A 14433-nucleotide genomic window follows, 5' to 3' on the forward strand; every position below is an offset into this window, starting at 1 on the left:
GTGTAGCCCCGGGTATCAGTCTTTTCTTTGCAGCGCCGCCGGACGCCGCACAAGATGGGGGTCCGACTGCGGCAGGTGGCAGCGGGAAATCGCCATTTCCGTTCAGTAACGGCGGGAAAACCTGGTCGACCACGGCTACGAGGAGCTGGTGACCGCAGAGGATCTGGCCGGGGAAGAACGGCTGGGAGAAGGAATTTGGGTCTCGGCGGCCGCCGTAGGAGCGGCGCTCGGATCCCCATGGCAACGGCAAGAAGCAGCGGGAGCTTCTGGGCGGTGCTGCCGCCGCGGCGGATTGGATGAGCGCGGCGCGGAATCCGTGAACTGCCCGCGGCCCCGCGGGTGCAGGTGCTGGGGACCAGCGGACGGAGGGGGCCGGGGTGTGGGGACAGTCAAGGGTGTGGCCAGGGCCAGGCTGGGGCCTGCGAGGGGGGCGCCGCCCCGAATCCCCCGGACCCCCGACCCCACTGTCCCGACCAGTAGCCATCGTTCGGCCTCAGTTTCTCCAGACTGGGCGGGGGGTATCGGGCACCCCAGTCCAATGGCCCCTCTCAGTCTCTGAGACCCAGGACTTTCTCTCCTCTGCAGCTCCTGGACTGACCGGCGCTGTCCTGCCCCATGGCCGTGAGTCCTAGGCCCCTTACCCTTTCCCGGAGGGACCCCCTAAGTGCCTTAAACTCGCCCTGGCTTTGCCTGCCTTCCAGCCCGGACTGGACAGGGGGCTCTGTACCCAACGTAGACCCTTCGAGCTCCGGAGGAGAGCTGTGAGACAGTGCCGGGAATAGACTTCCCACGGAGCGCACATTCCCGCGCTTCTTGGCAAGATGAGATGCTTGCCAAGTAATCAAGGAGAAGAGGCATCCCAGGCTGGGGGAGCAGCTCGGGCAGAGCCTCGGGGGTGGGAGAGAGGGTAGGCGTTTGGGGAGCTGCTAGGACTTCAGTATGGCTGGAGTGGAGAGGAGGAGGGAGGCCGAGGCGGGCAGGGCTAGCTCGGGGGCTTTGTCACTGAGATAAGAAGTTTGGACTGAGTCACTGGGAGCCATTGAAGGACTGGAAGGAAAGGACAGATACACAACACAGCTGGGATGGGAAGAGGCAGAATTGTGGGTTGGAAGACAGTCAGCGGCCAGTAATGTGGCCTAAGGGACAGTAAAGTAGTACAGAGGAATCAGAGACAATAGATACGTTATGGAGAGGCATTCTGAGAGGAAGAGCAACACATCTTGGAACATTCTAGAATGATCAACAGGTACCGATGGTGCTGAAACGGGGACGACAGAGGAAGGTCACATTTGGGGAACAGGATAGTGCAGTCCCAATGACTCTCTCCCCAGCATCTGATGGCCGTTCCTCCCCTCTTCCCAGCCACCTCCGGTGTCCCTCCTGGTATTTTTGCCTTCCTGCAGCCCCTCCCACCTCCTTGTCACCCCTTCCTCCTGTGCTTGTCCAGGCCTCCTCTAGCCCGTGGAACCCAACCCCGGCTCCCGTCAGCAGTCCCTCCCTGCTGCTCCCCATCCCCGCCATCGTCTTCATCGCTGTGGGCATCTATTTGTTGCTGCTCGGTGTAGTGCTGCTGACGAGACACTGCCTGCTGGTGAGGGGCCTGGTGGAGGCTGAAGGGTGGGCTCTGGGGAAGAGGAGGCGGTCAGTCGGTGCCCTCATCTGCAGGCCCTTACTCTGAGGCTCCTTTGCCATTTAGTCCCCGCATCTGTACCTATCACGGTCCCTCCTTTCCTGTCTCCCGCATGCCACCTGACCCGGATCCTGAGCCCTTTCCATCTCCTAGGCCCAGGGCTGCTGCACGGACTGCAGCTCCCCCTGCAGGAAGCAAGGCGCTTCCCGGCCCCAGGACTGTTGCTGGACCTGTGCGGAAGCCTGCGACTTCCCTCTGCCCAGCCCCGCCCGCTGCCTGGATGCCTGCTGCCCCCAGCCCACCGAAGCTGTGAGTTCTTGTCCTGTCCCTGGCTCCCCGAGCCCCGACCTGGGCGCGCTCTGTGCGTTTTTGTGTTGTTGTTGTTCAACAACGTTGATTGCTGAGCACCTGCTCTAGGCCAGGCCCCGTTCGGGGTCCTGGCTCAGTGGGAGACAGCCCAAGACACCATCAACAGCACATCACATACTTTTCTGGTGCTGAAAACTGCTTTGACGGAAGAAAATAGGGTGGCAGCTGGAGAAAGGTGAGTACCATGTAGGGCACACAATGGCTTCCGAAAACGGAAATATAAACGACCCCTCTCACCACTCCTTCTGTTCACTGAGTGAGCACTACATTCCAGACAGTGTGCCACTTTTACTGGCATTATTATTTTCTCAGCAACCCTGAGAGCTGGGTATTTTTTAAACATTTATTTATTTTTGAGAGAGAGAGAGAGAGAGAGAACAAGTAGGGGAGGGGCAGAAAGAGCCAGAGACATAGAATCCGAAGCAGGCTCCAGGATCCGAGCTGTCAGCTCAGAGCCCGACATGGGGCTCAAACTCACGGACTGCGAGATCATGACCTGAGCCGAAGTGAGATGCTCAACTGAGCCACCCAGGCGCTCCTGGGTATTATTTTTAATGTTTATTTATTTTGGGAGAGAGAGAGAGAGAGAGAGAGAGAGAGAGAGAGAATCCCAAGCAGGCTCTGCATTGTCAGCACAGACCCTGATGTGGGGCTCGATCTCATGAATCATGAAATCATGACTTAGCTGAAATCAAGAGTCAGACGCTTAAACGACTAAGCCACCCAGGCGCCCCAAGAGCGCTGGGTATTTTTAAAAAGCTATATAGTACTGATTATGAAAAGCATTGATTACAGTGTGCGTGTCGAAAAACATCGAAAGCGGGGCGCCTGGGTGGCGCAGTCGGTTAAGCGTCCGACTTCAGCCAGGTCACGATCTCGCGGTCCGTGAGTTTGAGCCCCGCGTCAGGCTCTGGGCTGATGGCTCGGAGCCTGGAGCCTGTTTCCAATTCTGTGTGTCTCCCTCTCTCTCTGCCCCTCCCCCGTTCATGCTCTGTCTCTCTCTGTCCCAAAAATAAATAAAAAACGTTGAAAAAAAAAATTAAAAAAAAAAGAAAAACATCGAAAGTACAAGTCACTTTATAAACCAGCTCCATAACCAAGGTTGCTACATTTTGTGTACGTCCCTCATATACTAATATGCAGTACTATTCCTGCTATATTATGCCATTATTTGGTAAAGATGGGATCATACCACACATACTGTTTCATCACAACTGCTACTTGCCCTTTTGACCTGGACATCACACCTTGACCCCCTAGCTATGCCTGTGTGTGTAGATAGTTAAGTATTTTTATCCTGGTTTTGCAGGGGGACAAGTTGCCTCCGGGAGGTTCAGTCGGACTCTTGCAGAGCAAATTGCTCCATTGTGTGTTGAAACAGAATCCTCAGGGAGGAGCCTTGCTCCCAGAGGCCAGGCCATTTTTGCCTTTGTGGGTTTTACGATGTTAAATGTAACTGACCACCTTCCTATTTGGGGCTCAGATTTAGACAGCAAAGCTCTTGCCTTTGAAGTGGTGACCTTCCCCGGGAGGAAAGAGGGAGGATAAAAGACCCAGCAAATTCCCAACTTGTGCGGACCTTAGTTGGTTGAATTCCTGGGAGAAGTTGTGAGTTTTGAAATAAATTATGAGGCAAGGGGCTCTCCTTCAAATAATCTGCTTTTGGTTTCTGAGGGGTAGCCGGGAGAGGAGCCCAGGACTGGGGGTAAGAGGGCAAAGGGGAAAACGAAGACCCAGGGTCCTAAAAACTCCTATTTTATAGGAAATGCTGAATTACAAAGTGATTTCTGGCCCCCTCTCCTGGCGGGGGTGGGGGGGGTGGGGGGGTGGGGGGAGGGGCGGGAGGGGTTGCCCTTTGCCCCTTCTGTCAGTCTGGGCCTTTCCTCCCTGGTCAGACCCATGAGGATGGAGTGAGGAATTCTGGACCTGGAGACCTCAGGGCCTGATCTATCCGGCTTCAGCCAGAGCCAGGAAGGAAGGATTCTAGAATGGCACAGGGCAGGGCAGGATCATTCTGTCCTTGAGCCGTCTCTGTACGAAGTATAGAGTGTCTGTTCTTCAGTTTCCTTATAGTAACAAGGACCACAAATATTACAAAGCTCTTGCCTACTTTATAGCTGTCCGAAACTGAGGCTTACGGAGGCTTGAGTGAGTCACCTGAGGCCTAGGCCAGGACACAAACCCAGGTGTCTTTTCCTTTCTGGGAGACAAACCTGCCTGCTCTGCCTTCTTTCACAAGCATGTGGCAAGGATCTCATTCATTCACTCATTCATTTATTCATTCACTTATGTATTCACCTACCAAAGATTTATGGAGTCACTGTTGAAGCCCTGTGCCAGGCCCTAGGGGCTCAGCAAAACAAGCTGGACACGGTCCCAGCCGCACAGGGCTTCTATTCGAATGAAGGGCAGAGAAGAAAAAGTAGGCAGTTATGCTAGACCATGAGAAATGAAGTCATACAGCGCAATGGTTGGTTCTCAGCCCTGTGTGTGATCAGAGGCACATATGAGACATAGAAAACCACGCGTCCAGGCCCCACGCTCAGTAGGTCTGGGATGGGATTGGAGTTTGTGAATTAAGAAAAATTTTTTTAAATGTTTATTTATTTTTGAGAGAGAGAGATAGTGCGAACAGGGGAGGGGCGGAGAGGGGGACAGATGATGTGAAACAGGCTCTGCGCTGACGGCAGAGAGCCCGACGCGAGGCTCGAACGAACACATGAACCGTGAGATCATGACCTGAGCCAAAGTCAGACTGCTCAACCGATTGAGCCACCCAAGTGCCCTGGATTTTGTGCATTTTTAACAAATTAATTAATTAATTAAACAAACCCTGGGGCACATCAGGGTTAAGAACTATTGTTCAGGGCAGTGCCTGGGTGGTTCAGTCTGTTGGGCGGCCGACTCTTGATCTCGGCTCAGTTCTTTTTTTTTTTTTTTTTAATGTTTATTTTATTTATTTTTTTAAATGTTTATTTTTGAGAGAGAGAGACAGAATGCGAGTGGGGGAGGGCCAGAGATAGAGGGAGACACAGAAGCCGAAGCAGGCTCCGGGCTCCGAGCTGTAGGCACAGAGCCCAACACGGGGCTCGAACTCTCAGACCGCGAGATCACGACCTGCGGCAAAGTCGGCGCTTAACTACCTGAGCCACCCAGGCACCCTCGGCTCAGTTCTTGATTCAAGGCGCACCCCCACCCCCCACCCCGCCCCCACCCCCGGTTTGCCTCCATGCTGGGCGCGGAGCCTATTTAAAAACCTGGGGGAGAGAACGGGGACAAGAGTATCTGCCTGCCATTGAGTGTTCACTGTGTACCAGGCATTGTGCTTGCCGCCATGAGCCTATGAAGGAGGCATTATATTTGGATGAGAAAACTGAGGCTCAAAACATGAATTAGCCAAACCTGGGCCTGAATTCGATTCACATCCGGGCCCGAGCGCTAACCACTAAAGATGGCTGGCCTTCCCAAAATCAAAGTGAGAGAAATCGAAGCGGAAAGAGCCTAACACACAAGGGTTAACGGTCTTGTGGCATTCTTGCTTAATGTACTGAAGTAGCAGATTCCTTTGAGAAGCCTCATGGCGGCTTGTGAGAGTCGAGAAATCCATTAGACAGTTATAAATGACTAGCTGTAAACCCTTCCAGTGGACAGAGCCCAGAAATACTTTTCATACCCTCTCCTCTGAGGTGATGGCAATGGAGCGTCTCTCAGCCACCGGTCCTGTGTAGGGAGTGACGGACGGTGTGGTCCTCCAAAAACCCACAGAGCCCGCTTCATGCCCAGACTGGGACTCCCCAGGGAGGCCCCAAACCACCCCCAGCATCAAACACAAGGGAACCACTTCAGTCTCCCTTCCACCATGACACCTCTGGCCTCCTTCTTGAGAGACAATTCTGCTGGCACTACACCAGCCCCGTTCAGACCCCTGTCCTTGCGGCGGGCAGATCCCCTCCCCTCACCGCAGCCCCTACTGATATCTGATCTCACCAGTCATCTGACACCGCACCCCCAAACCTCAGCTGTTTGAAAGGTCATTCCCCTATTCCTGGCTTGGCCTGGTGTCTGACTGAGCTGTGCAACTGTGACTGTCACTAGCTCTGCCTCAGGCCTCCAGGAGCCAATCTCCTGTCACGTCCTGGGTGTGTCCCACCCCAGCCACTTGGCCTGACTCCAGTCCATGCGTGAAGCAGTCACAGATCACCCTTGTCACAGGGCAGGAAGGGAGACCTAGGACAGTTCTCCGTTCTTGTCACTAAGGACATGCTGTTCCTAGTTCCCAAGAGACAGACCCTTCTGATTTCCCTGAAGCCCTCTTCTTTCTTCTTTGCCCAAAGAGGGGGAAATGATTTGATTTATCCACTCACTCAACATTCATTTGTTTCTCACATACCTACTGAGCACGAGTACCCGTGCTAGGCCAGTGGTGACATGAGATAAACTGTCCCTGTCCCAGCAGACCCAGAAGGAAGCTGGTATTCCTGGCATTGGTGTTGAGGGGTATCCCCCTCTCTAAGCCTCCATTGCCTCGTTTGTAAAGAGGCCCCCTGTGCAAGGTTCTGATACATAAAAGAGAGGTGACTCTGTGTGAAACACTAAAAAATTTTCTTAGATCTGTACAGTACCATTCTCAAAGACAATTGAGATTTTTTAAAAGTCATTCATGAATACAGTCTGTGCCTTGCATGGAGCAGGCACTCAGAAATGATGAACGAGATCCTACAATCTGGTCTCATGCCAAGGACGAAATTCACAAAACCAAGCCATTTTCATCATGGACAGAAAATGTGTGCTTTCCCCGGTCTCCTGGCTTGGAATTGAATGAGGCCACAAGGATATAGTAGAATCCTCTTGGAGCTGAACATTGGGACTTAATCAAATAGGACTATTTGGTCCTCGGTCTCCTTGTCTATTAAATAGGAAGAAGGAAAGAACCGCCTGAACTCAGTTGTTTGGAACACTGCCTCCTTGCTGATTTAATAGCACAGGGAATTGATTTGTTCCCAAGAATGGTAGACGGTACCCTCTGTTCCACTGGGCAAATGGGACTCTCCAGGCCTCTCTGTTCCCTTCTCCCCTGAGAGGGAAACAGTGTAGGGCACTGGTCACCCTTCCTCCTGCCCACCGCCCTCACCCCTTTCTCCTCTCCCTCAGGGTTGGGCCTCTCGCTGCCCTCGCTGCTGCCCACTCTGCGACTGTGCCTGTGCGTGCCAACTCCCTGACTGCCAGAGCCTCAACTGTCTCTGCTTTGAGATCAAGCTCCGATGAGGACCCGGAGTCCTTGCCCTTTGGGGAGCGGCCAACCTCCTGGGCCCACATGTCCCTTTCCCTGAGGGGCCACTGGACACCTTTCTCTAGACCACTGGAACCACAAATGGCCTGCCCAGCTCATCAGCCCGGGAACCAGCTGTGGAGAGCCTGGCTTCCTGCAGAGCAGGACTCAGAGAGCCCTTGGCCCGCTGGACTGCAACCCCTTTGGGGGGCCAGGAGGGAGAGGGGCTAGTGCTCTGGCAGGTGCCCCTCCCCGCCTCTCCTCCTCCCCACATAAACTGTTAAAATTGAAGGTGAGGGTGGGAGACACTGCTCACCACAGACCACATTATGGGACAAACTTGAGCCTTGAGTGTCAGGATATAGGGGTACCACAACCACACCTTGTCCACGGACTCTTGGTTATTTTGAGGTGAGTGTAGTGCCTGCAGCTGCTCTCCCGCCAAAAGCTTGGTCTCCTGAGAATCACAACAGCCATCATCAGGGCCCAGAGGGGAGGGGGTTGAGAAGGAGGCAGAGAGGGCCACAGATCTGAGTCCCCTTTCCTCTCCTTCCCTCCCCACAGATCCCTGGCAAAGATTGATTTCTCTTGACAACCTTTGAGGGCCTCAGGCTGGATTTCCAAGGAAGAAATTTCCTCAGATGGACGGGTGAGTGGGCAGGGGCCCTCCCCCTGCCCCCCAACTAGGGCAGGCCCAGAGCTTCCTCCCCCTTCTCTCACTTTAGGCCCCACGCTGGCCTGAATGTCAGGGGCTTCAGGTTTCCCTAAATATAGGACCCTGCCAGGGGATCCGTGGCAAGGAAAGGGCAGGGGTCACCGGAGAAGGTTGGGGACATTGGCTGGGGGGAGGGCAGGAGCTGCCTTATAACCCAGCCCAGGAGCGGCCTGGCTCACTCGCTGCTGACCAGGCTCTGCCCGCTCCTTCAGCCTCCTCGCAGGTGGGCGCCAGCAGGACGCCGCAGGGTTGGGGTTGGGCCTAAGGGGTCCAGATTAGGAGGGGAGGCTTGGCTGGTAGGATGAGGGACTCGGAATGTATCTGGGGGCTGACCGGCTAGGGACAGGTTTGAGTCTGGAGGGGGAAGTCAGGTCCCAGGGAGACGTTTGCGCGGGGACTGTGGCACTGCATCTCCAGACTCGCTTGGGCGAGCGGCGGCCGGCCGGTTCCGCCGCAGTCTGGCTGTGGATGGCGGCGGGGGCCGCAGGCGGGTCCGCCCCGGCCCGGGCGGAGAGGGCGTGCGCACGCACGGCGAGGCCGGTCCGCCGCGGCCGCGAGCCCGACCCGGGCGGCTGGGGCGCCTATACCGGCGCGGGCGGGCCACCCGGAACGGCTGCCGCCCGGCCTCCGCCCCCCGCCAGCCCCGCCGCCCCGTCGAGTTCCTCCCGGGGCAGCCACTCGCCGCCCTTTCCCCCCCGCCGCTCTTCCGCCTGGGCTGGTGACCCAGGGAGGGGCGGCCCCGCGCGCCAGAGCCCGCAAGTCGAGCCTGCAGGCGAGGCCGGCAGACGCCCAACCTCCGGGTTCTGTTACAGTGTGACACACGCTGCATCAGCGCAGGCCGGAAGCTGGGGCTGCCCCGCGGCCGCGCGACTGGGCCTAGACGGGGAGGCTGAGCCTCCGTCCTTTCAGGCTCTTGCACCCACTTGCCCCCACCTCCCTTCCCATCTCCTCCGGGGCCCCTAATCGGCTGAGTCACGGCTCCCCAGAACGCGCCAACTGGGGGGAGAAGGGAGACGGGGGGGTGGGGGGTGGGGGGTGGAGAGCCCAGGCGACCCGAAGGATGTGGCCCGAGTCACGTCCTAGGGGGCCGGGGGGTGGCGGGGGGGGGGGCAGGGATCGTGTTCTCCTAGCGCTGTCCCCGCCCAAGCGCCGCCTCCGGGCTTCGCCTTTCGGGGGCGGCCTCTCCACCGTTCCTCTCCTGCAATTGGACGCCAGCGCTCTCCCGGCCCCCTTCAAGGGAAAAAACCCGGCGGAGGCTGGCGCGGTGCCTTTATAAGCCCGGCGCCACCTCCCTGCTTCCCGCCCCCTGCGCCGCCCCCTCCGGAGCCGAGTAGGCTGCGTTCCGCTTGGAACGCGCCGCAGAACCAGGGTGCTGGTGACGACTGCCGCGTTCGCTCCCTCAGTCCGCTCGCCGGCCCGTCGCCCTCCACCGCCGCACCCCGCAAACCCGCCCCCTCCCGTGCCAGGTGAGCGCCCCTCGCCGTGTGCGAAGGTCAGGGACCCTGGAGAAGGATCCTGGGGGCAGTGGCCGGTCGGGTCGGAGCCCACCCCCATTCCCCCGTCCCAGCATCTCCCCGCGCCCCACTACCTCCCACATACATGCTCCCAGCCCGGACTCCTCAACCGTCTTCAGCTTGAGTTTCCTTGGTTTGCTGCGCAATGCAGCGACTACGCGCGCTGAGTCATGGCGGAGGAGGAAGCAGGACGAGATGAAGGGCCATTCCTTTTCTCCTTTTCTTGCTGGGATCCCAGGTGCAAAGGATTACGGCCCCTTTGCCTCTGCGGTGATCCTAAGAGGCAGCGAGGGGGTGGGGGCCAGCTCGTATACTCTCAGGCTTTCCGAAAGCGTGGTTGGTCCCTGCCCTGGGAGGTGGGACCCCCCTGGCGAGGAGGGGAAACCCCTTGGAGGCGCGTGCTGCTCAGTTAACACTTTCCGTGCCTTTACTTATCTGGTGACCTTGATTGTGAGCCTGGAACAGCTGCAGCCGGGCGGGCAGACAGGAGCATTTTCAGGGGAAGGGGTGGGGCCGCTCGCCTCTCTACAATTCTCTTACCCTGTATGAGCAATGCGATCGGTAAACCTTACCCCGTTCCTCCCCCTTGGGCTGGGCTTCCTCTGCTGCCCTTTCCTGGGCTTCCCGTTACCCTCCTGCCCTTTTTTCTAACACCCTTTTCCTAAGGCCCTCCCCCAACCCTGGGAGGAGAAGCTTGACCTTGGGATGTCCTTGAGGCTTTGGAGCCTGGGCCGGCCCTGGAATCTTGGGTGGATCCCGTACAGCAGTCAGAAGATCTGGGTTCTAGTCTCAGCTCTGGCCCTTGGTTTCTGTGGGACTTGAAGCCCAGAGCTTTCCCTTCTCTGGGTCCTTCTGTTGGGCCCTCTGCCTGATGTGCGACCTCTAAATTCTAAAATACTCCGGTTCGGTTCTGCTTCTAGGCAAGGTGACCCCATGGCAGAGCGCAAGCCAGAAGGGTCCAGCTTCTACATGACCTGTCTTTCCATGTCTCTGGCCTATTGCTTTACCACAGATGCCAGTACGCAACCCCACCCTAAGGTGGGAAACACCCAGCAACAAACAAAGTTAGGGAAGGTACAGGAGGCAGGCCTAGTACAGGGAAGTTGGGTGTAGGGGAGGCTTGGGCACAGGAAGTGCCCCAAGACCTGCCCAGTGTGGACTAGGGGAGGGGAGGGAACCTTTGTCCTGACCTCCAGGCAAGGGGCCCTGCTTGTGGGGAGACCATGGGAAGACCCAGCTAACCATTCCTCCCCTGTCTGCCTCCTTTGGCCAGGAACTGACCGGCACCATGCCCTACCAATACCCAGCGCTGACCCCAGAGCAGAAGAAGGAGCTCTCTGACATCGCTCACCGCATTGTGGCTCCGGGCAAGGGCATCCTGGCTGCAGATGAGTCCACTGGTACGGGCAGGACACAGTGGAGGAGGGCCCAGGGTTGAGGGTGACAGGCTGATCCTCTTATTTTTATACGATGCTCCTAGGGAGCATTGCCAAGCGGCTGCAGTCCATCGGCACCGAGAACACCGAGGAGAACCGGCGCTTCTACCGCCAGCTGCTGCTGACTGCCGACGACCGTGTGAATCCCTGCATTGGGGGTGTCATCCTCTTCCATGAGACACTGTACCAGAAGACAGACGATGGCCGCCCCTTCCCCCAAGTCATCAAATCCAAGGGCGGTGTTGTGGGCATCAAGGTGAGGGGGCTGGGTCTCAGGATATGAGATGGATCTCGGGGAAAGAAATCAGAGTGGCAGGCCGGGGTGGGGGTGGACATTGGGTTGGGAGCCTGGAGACGTGAGTGGAGTCTGCCCCAGGCCACCTCCGAAGCATGTGTGAGAAAAGCCAGAAACATATGGGAACTGCTTGGCTTCTTTTTCTTTTCTTTTTTTAATATTTTAGTTAAGTAATCTCTATACCCGGTGTGGGGCTCGAACTCACAACCCCAAGATCGAGAGTCACATGCTCCCCCCGTCTGAGCCAGCCAGGTACCCCTGCTTGGCACTTTTCATCCTCGTAACTCCAAGAGCAAGGCGTTTCCCTTGTACAGACTAAGACCCAGAAGCTCAAGGCAGTGAAGTGTCTGGCTCGCAGAGTTAGTAAGTGGTAGCAGTCCAGGCTCTGTCCAGTAACCTCCCCGTGTATTTTCCTTCCTAGGCCCAGGTATTGTAACTAACTGAAAACATTTGCAAACCGTGAGGTATCACTTAAGGTTAAGTAAAGTGAGGGGCAGAGTGGAGTACTAGAGGTCACTCCTCCTGTCTTATATTGTTGCTGCCCCCCCCCCCCCCGCCCCAACAGGTGGACAAGGGCGTGGTACCCCTGGCAGGAACGAACGGCGAGACTACCACCCAAGGTGAGAACCGTTCTGCTCCCTGCCCTATGGACTGACTCGCGCAGGCCACCAGCCCTCTGGGTGCCGAGGTTGAGTGGGGAACCGCCTGCCCCCTCCTCTGCTGTGCTCTGACGATTCTGTTCCCTCTCCAGGGCTGGATGGGCTGTCTGAGCGCTGTGCCCAGTACAAGAAGGACGGAGCCGACTTTGCCAAGTGGCGCTGTGTGCTGAAGATTGGGGAACACACCCCCTCAGCCCTTGCCATCATGGAAAACGCCAACGTGCTGGCCCGTTATGCCAGCATCTGCCAGCAGGTGGGCCTCCAGTTCCCCAGCAGGCCACCTCCCACCTCATTTGGTTCCAGAGTGTCAGCTAGCCTGCCACCCATCTGCCAGGATACGTACCTCCCCCAGCGCAGTTGTTCTGGATCTTCCCCAAGCATCAGGCTCGGGCCTGTGGAGGACACTCGGGGGTTCTGTGAGCAGAGAAGCAGAATAGGGATTGTGTGGGTGTCTTGGAGGAGATGCCTGTACCCTACAGTCTGCTGAGGGCCGTGAGGCCATGAGTCTCTGTCATCATGGAGATAAGATCTTGGCTGATAGCTGTGGAGAGCTATGGGTGGGCTTCAGCTTAGAAGGCCTCAAGGCCACCCTGTCCCTCACCCCACAGAATGGCATCGTGCCCATCGTGGAGCCCGAGATCCTCCCTGATGGGGACCATGACTTGAAGCGCTGTCAGTATGTAACCGAGAAGGTAAGTTCCCTGCCTGCCTGGGCAGTATGGTGGATAGGTGACTGGGCCAAGGGCTGTAGGACTGACCCCTGTTCCCCCCGCCTCGATCGCAACTGACTTTGGCCCTGCTCTGCTCTAGGTGCTGGCTGCTGTCTACAAGGCTCTGAGTGACCACCACATCTACCTGGAAGGCACTTTGCTGAAGCCCAATATGGTAACTCCAGGCCACGCCTGCACCCATAAATACTCTCATGAGGAGATTGCCATGGCAACCGTCACAGCTCTGCGCCGCACGGTGCCCCCCGCTGTCACTGGTGAGACCCACATCCTCATCTTGACCTCTGGGAGGTAGATGAACTGTGCCCACAATCTTTACGCCCATTTGGTCTGACTTCCAGCTCAGCTTCTAGGGGCTCCTACCAAGCCCTGAGTCTATGACTATATCTGCTTCCCCCCCTTCACCCCTTGTTCTACAGGGATCACCTTCCTGTCTGGAGGCCAGAGTGAGGAGGAGGCATCCATCAACCTCAACGCCATCAACAAATGCCCCCTGCTGAAGCCGTGGGCCCTGACCTTCTCCTATGGCCGAGCCCTGCAGGCTTCTGCCCTGAAGGCCTGGGGTGGAAAGAAGGAGAACCTGAAGGCTGCCCAGGAGGAGTATGTCAAGCGAGCCCTGGTAAGGATGGGGGCAAGAGGCGGGCGGGGTGCCGGGGCAGACGGGATTCTGATAAGACCTCACTCTGGCTCCTCTCCCCTCTTAGGCCAACAGCCTCGCTTGCCAAGGAAAGTACACCCCAAGTGGTCAGGCTGGGGCCGCAGCCAGCGAGTCTCTCTTCATCTCTAACCATGCCTACTAAGCGGAGGTGTCCTAAGGCTGCCCCCTCAACACTCCAGGCCCCGTCCCCTCCCACACTCACTCTGGAGGAGGGGACTTCACCCAGGGCTCCAGGCTGCTCTTTGCCATCACTTTTGCCTCCCATGTGACATTGGTGTGTGGTGTTGTCTGTATATGCTAACTCCACTGCTCTTTCCAGCCCACTGCCAATAAACATCTATTTAAGGGGGAGTGTGCCGTTCGTGTCTGGTGTTCAGGACCGGGGAGGGCCAGGGGAGGTGGCAGGGCCTAGAAGAAAGATCCCTTGTTTCCTGTTCTTCCTTCCTGGGCAGGAGAAAAGTGAATGGGTTGGGAGAGGACCTTCCTGCTTTGTTTTATGCTTGCCCAGGGCTTCAAGAAGAGAGCTCGTGAAATTTTCTCCCTACGATCAAGCTCCCCATCCGCTTTTACCAGCAGCACCTGATAAGGCTCACAGTTGGGGGGAGTATGTGTTAGGCTCAGTCTCACTTTTAGACCCAGAACTCACAGGTGCACAAGGCCCCCGTGACAAAAACAGCCACTGACCTAAGCCAACATTTCCTGAGTGGTATGAGCCAGGTGACACGACACGACACAACACCACGCAAGTGATCTGTATGAGTGGGTGTTGTTATTCCCATCTCCCGCTTAAGTCCGTGCTGCCTGAGGTTGCACTTTCTTGATGAAGACGAGATTATTAATGCCTGTGTCCTTAATCTGTACTGTTGAGCTTGTCTGTTTTCCCATCTCAACAGGAGATGGGATTAGAACTGGTTTCTTAATTAATCTTCCTTGGACCATGGAACTGCCTGAAGAACCTGGAATTTATTCCAACAATCCCCTCAACAACACTGATTGTTCAGCCCCCTCAACAACACAGGGCGCAGGCTCCAGGTTAAGAACTGGGCCAACATAGCTGCTGCGTTCCATGAAGCCAGAACGAAGGCCCCGTACTTAATGCCTCTGCCGCACCTTGAACCCTTTCCCAGTCACCCAGGTTGGGCTGTAGCAGTAACTGCATC

General features: G+C 56.8%; 2 protein-coding genes across 6 annotated transcripts; both read left to right on the plus strand.

Moving 5' to 3' along the window:
- The first annotated feature begins 294 nt into the window (after positions 1–294).
- Positions 295–7917, plus strand: LOC107180655 (keratin-associated protein 10-2). 2 transcript variants are annotated; one of them, XR_006212311.1, is made up of 6 exons: positions 295–345; positions 586–621; positions 1448–1591; positions 1784–1939; positions 7151–7679; positions 7833–7917. XR_006212311.1 is itself a non-coding variant. In XM_042971191.1 (5 exons), exons 2-5 carry the CDS (start codon positions 616–618, stop codon positions 7262–7264), a joined length of 420 nt encoding a protein of 139 aa, XP_042827125.1. In that variant the 5' UTR covers positions 295–345; positions 586–615; the 3' UTR covers positions 7265–7693. The 2 variants fall into 2 exon arrangements, 1 of the variants encoding a protein (XP_042827125.1); XM_042971191.1 differs by lacking the exon at positions 7833–7917 and having other exon boundaries at positions 7151–7693.
- A 242-nt stretch (positions 7918–8159) lies between these two features.
- Positions 8160–13624, plus strand: ALDOA (aldolase, fructose-bisphosphate A). Of its 4 annotated transcripts, none has more exons than XM_007093467.3 (9): positions 8160–8206; positions 10771–10897; positions 10978–11189; positions 11794–11848; positions 11980–12140; positions 12496–12579; positions 12698–12872; positions 13035–13234; positions 13320–13624. In XM_007093467.3, exons 2-9 carry the CDS (start codon positions 10786–10788, stop codon positions 13413–13415), a joined length of 1095 nt encoding a protein of 364 aa, XP_007093529.1. In that variant the 5' UTR covers positions 8160–8206; positions 10771–10785; the 3' UTR covers positions 13416–13624. The 4 variants fall into 4 exon arrangements, with proteins under 4 accessions (XP_007093529.1, XP_007093530.1, XP_042827124.1 ...); XM_007093468.2 differs by lacking the exon at positions 8160–8206 and adding an exon at positions 9258–9449; XM_042971190.1 differs by lacking the exon at positions 8160–8206 and adding an exon at positions 10416–10571.
- Positions 13625–14433: the final 809 nt, after the last annotated feature.

The sequence above is a fragment of the Panthera tigris genome, chromosome E3 (genome assembly GCF_018350195.1).
Source record: "Panthera tigris isolate Pti1 chromosome E3, P.tigris_Pti1_mat1.1, whole genome shotgun sequence".
In the NCBI taxonomy this organism is placed as follows: Eukaryota; Metazoa; Chordata; class Mammalia; order Carnivora; family Felidae; genus Panthera; species Panthera tigris.

Excerpts from the sequence above, each read along its gene's own strand:
- ALDOA (XM_042971190.1), top strand. The coding sequence starts at position 10,431 with ATGGCAGAGCGCAAGCCAGAAGGGTCCAGCTTCTACATGACCTGTCTT. Across the intron at positions 12,141-12,495 it reads ATGCCAGCATCTGCCAGCAG|AATGGCATCGTGCCCATCGT; the intron begins GTGGGCCTCCAG and ends CTCACCCCACAG. Across the intron at positions 12,580-12,697 it reads GTCAGTATGTAACCGAGAAG|GTGCTGGCTGCTGTCTACAA; the intron begins GTAAGTTCCCTG and ends GCTCTGCTCTAG.
- LOC107180655 (XM_042971191.1), top strand. Across the intron at positions 1,592-1,783 it reads TGACGAGACACTGCCTGCTG|GCCCAGGGCTGCTGCACGGA; the intron begins GTGAGGGGCCTG and ends TCCATCTCCTAG. Across the intron at positions 1,940-7,150 it reads GCCCCCAGCCCACCGAAGCT|GGTTGGGCCTCTCGCTGCCC; the intron begins GTGAGTTCTTGT and ends CCTCTCCCTCAG.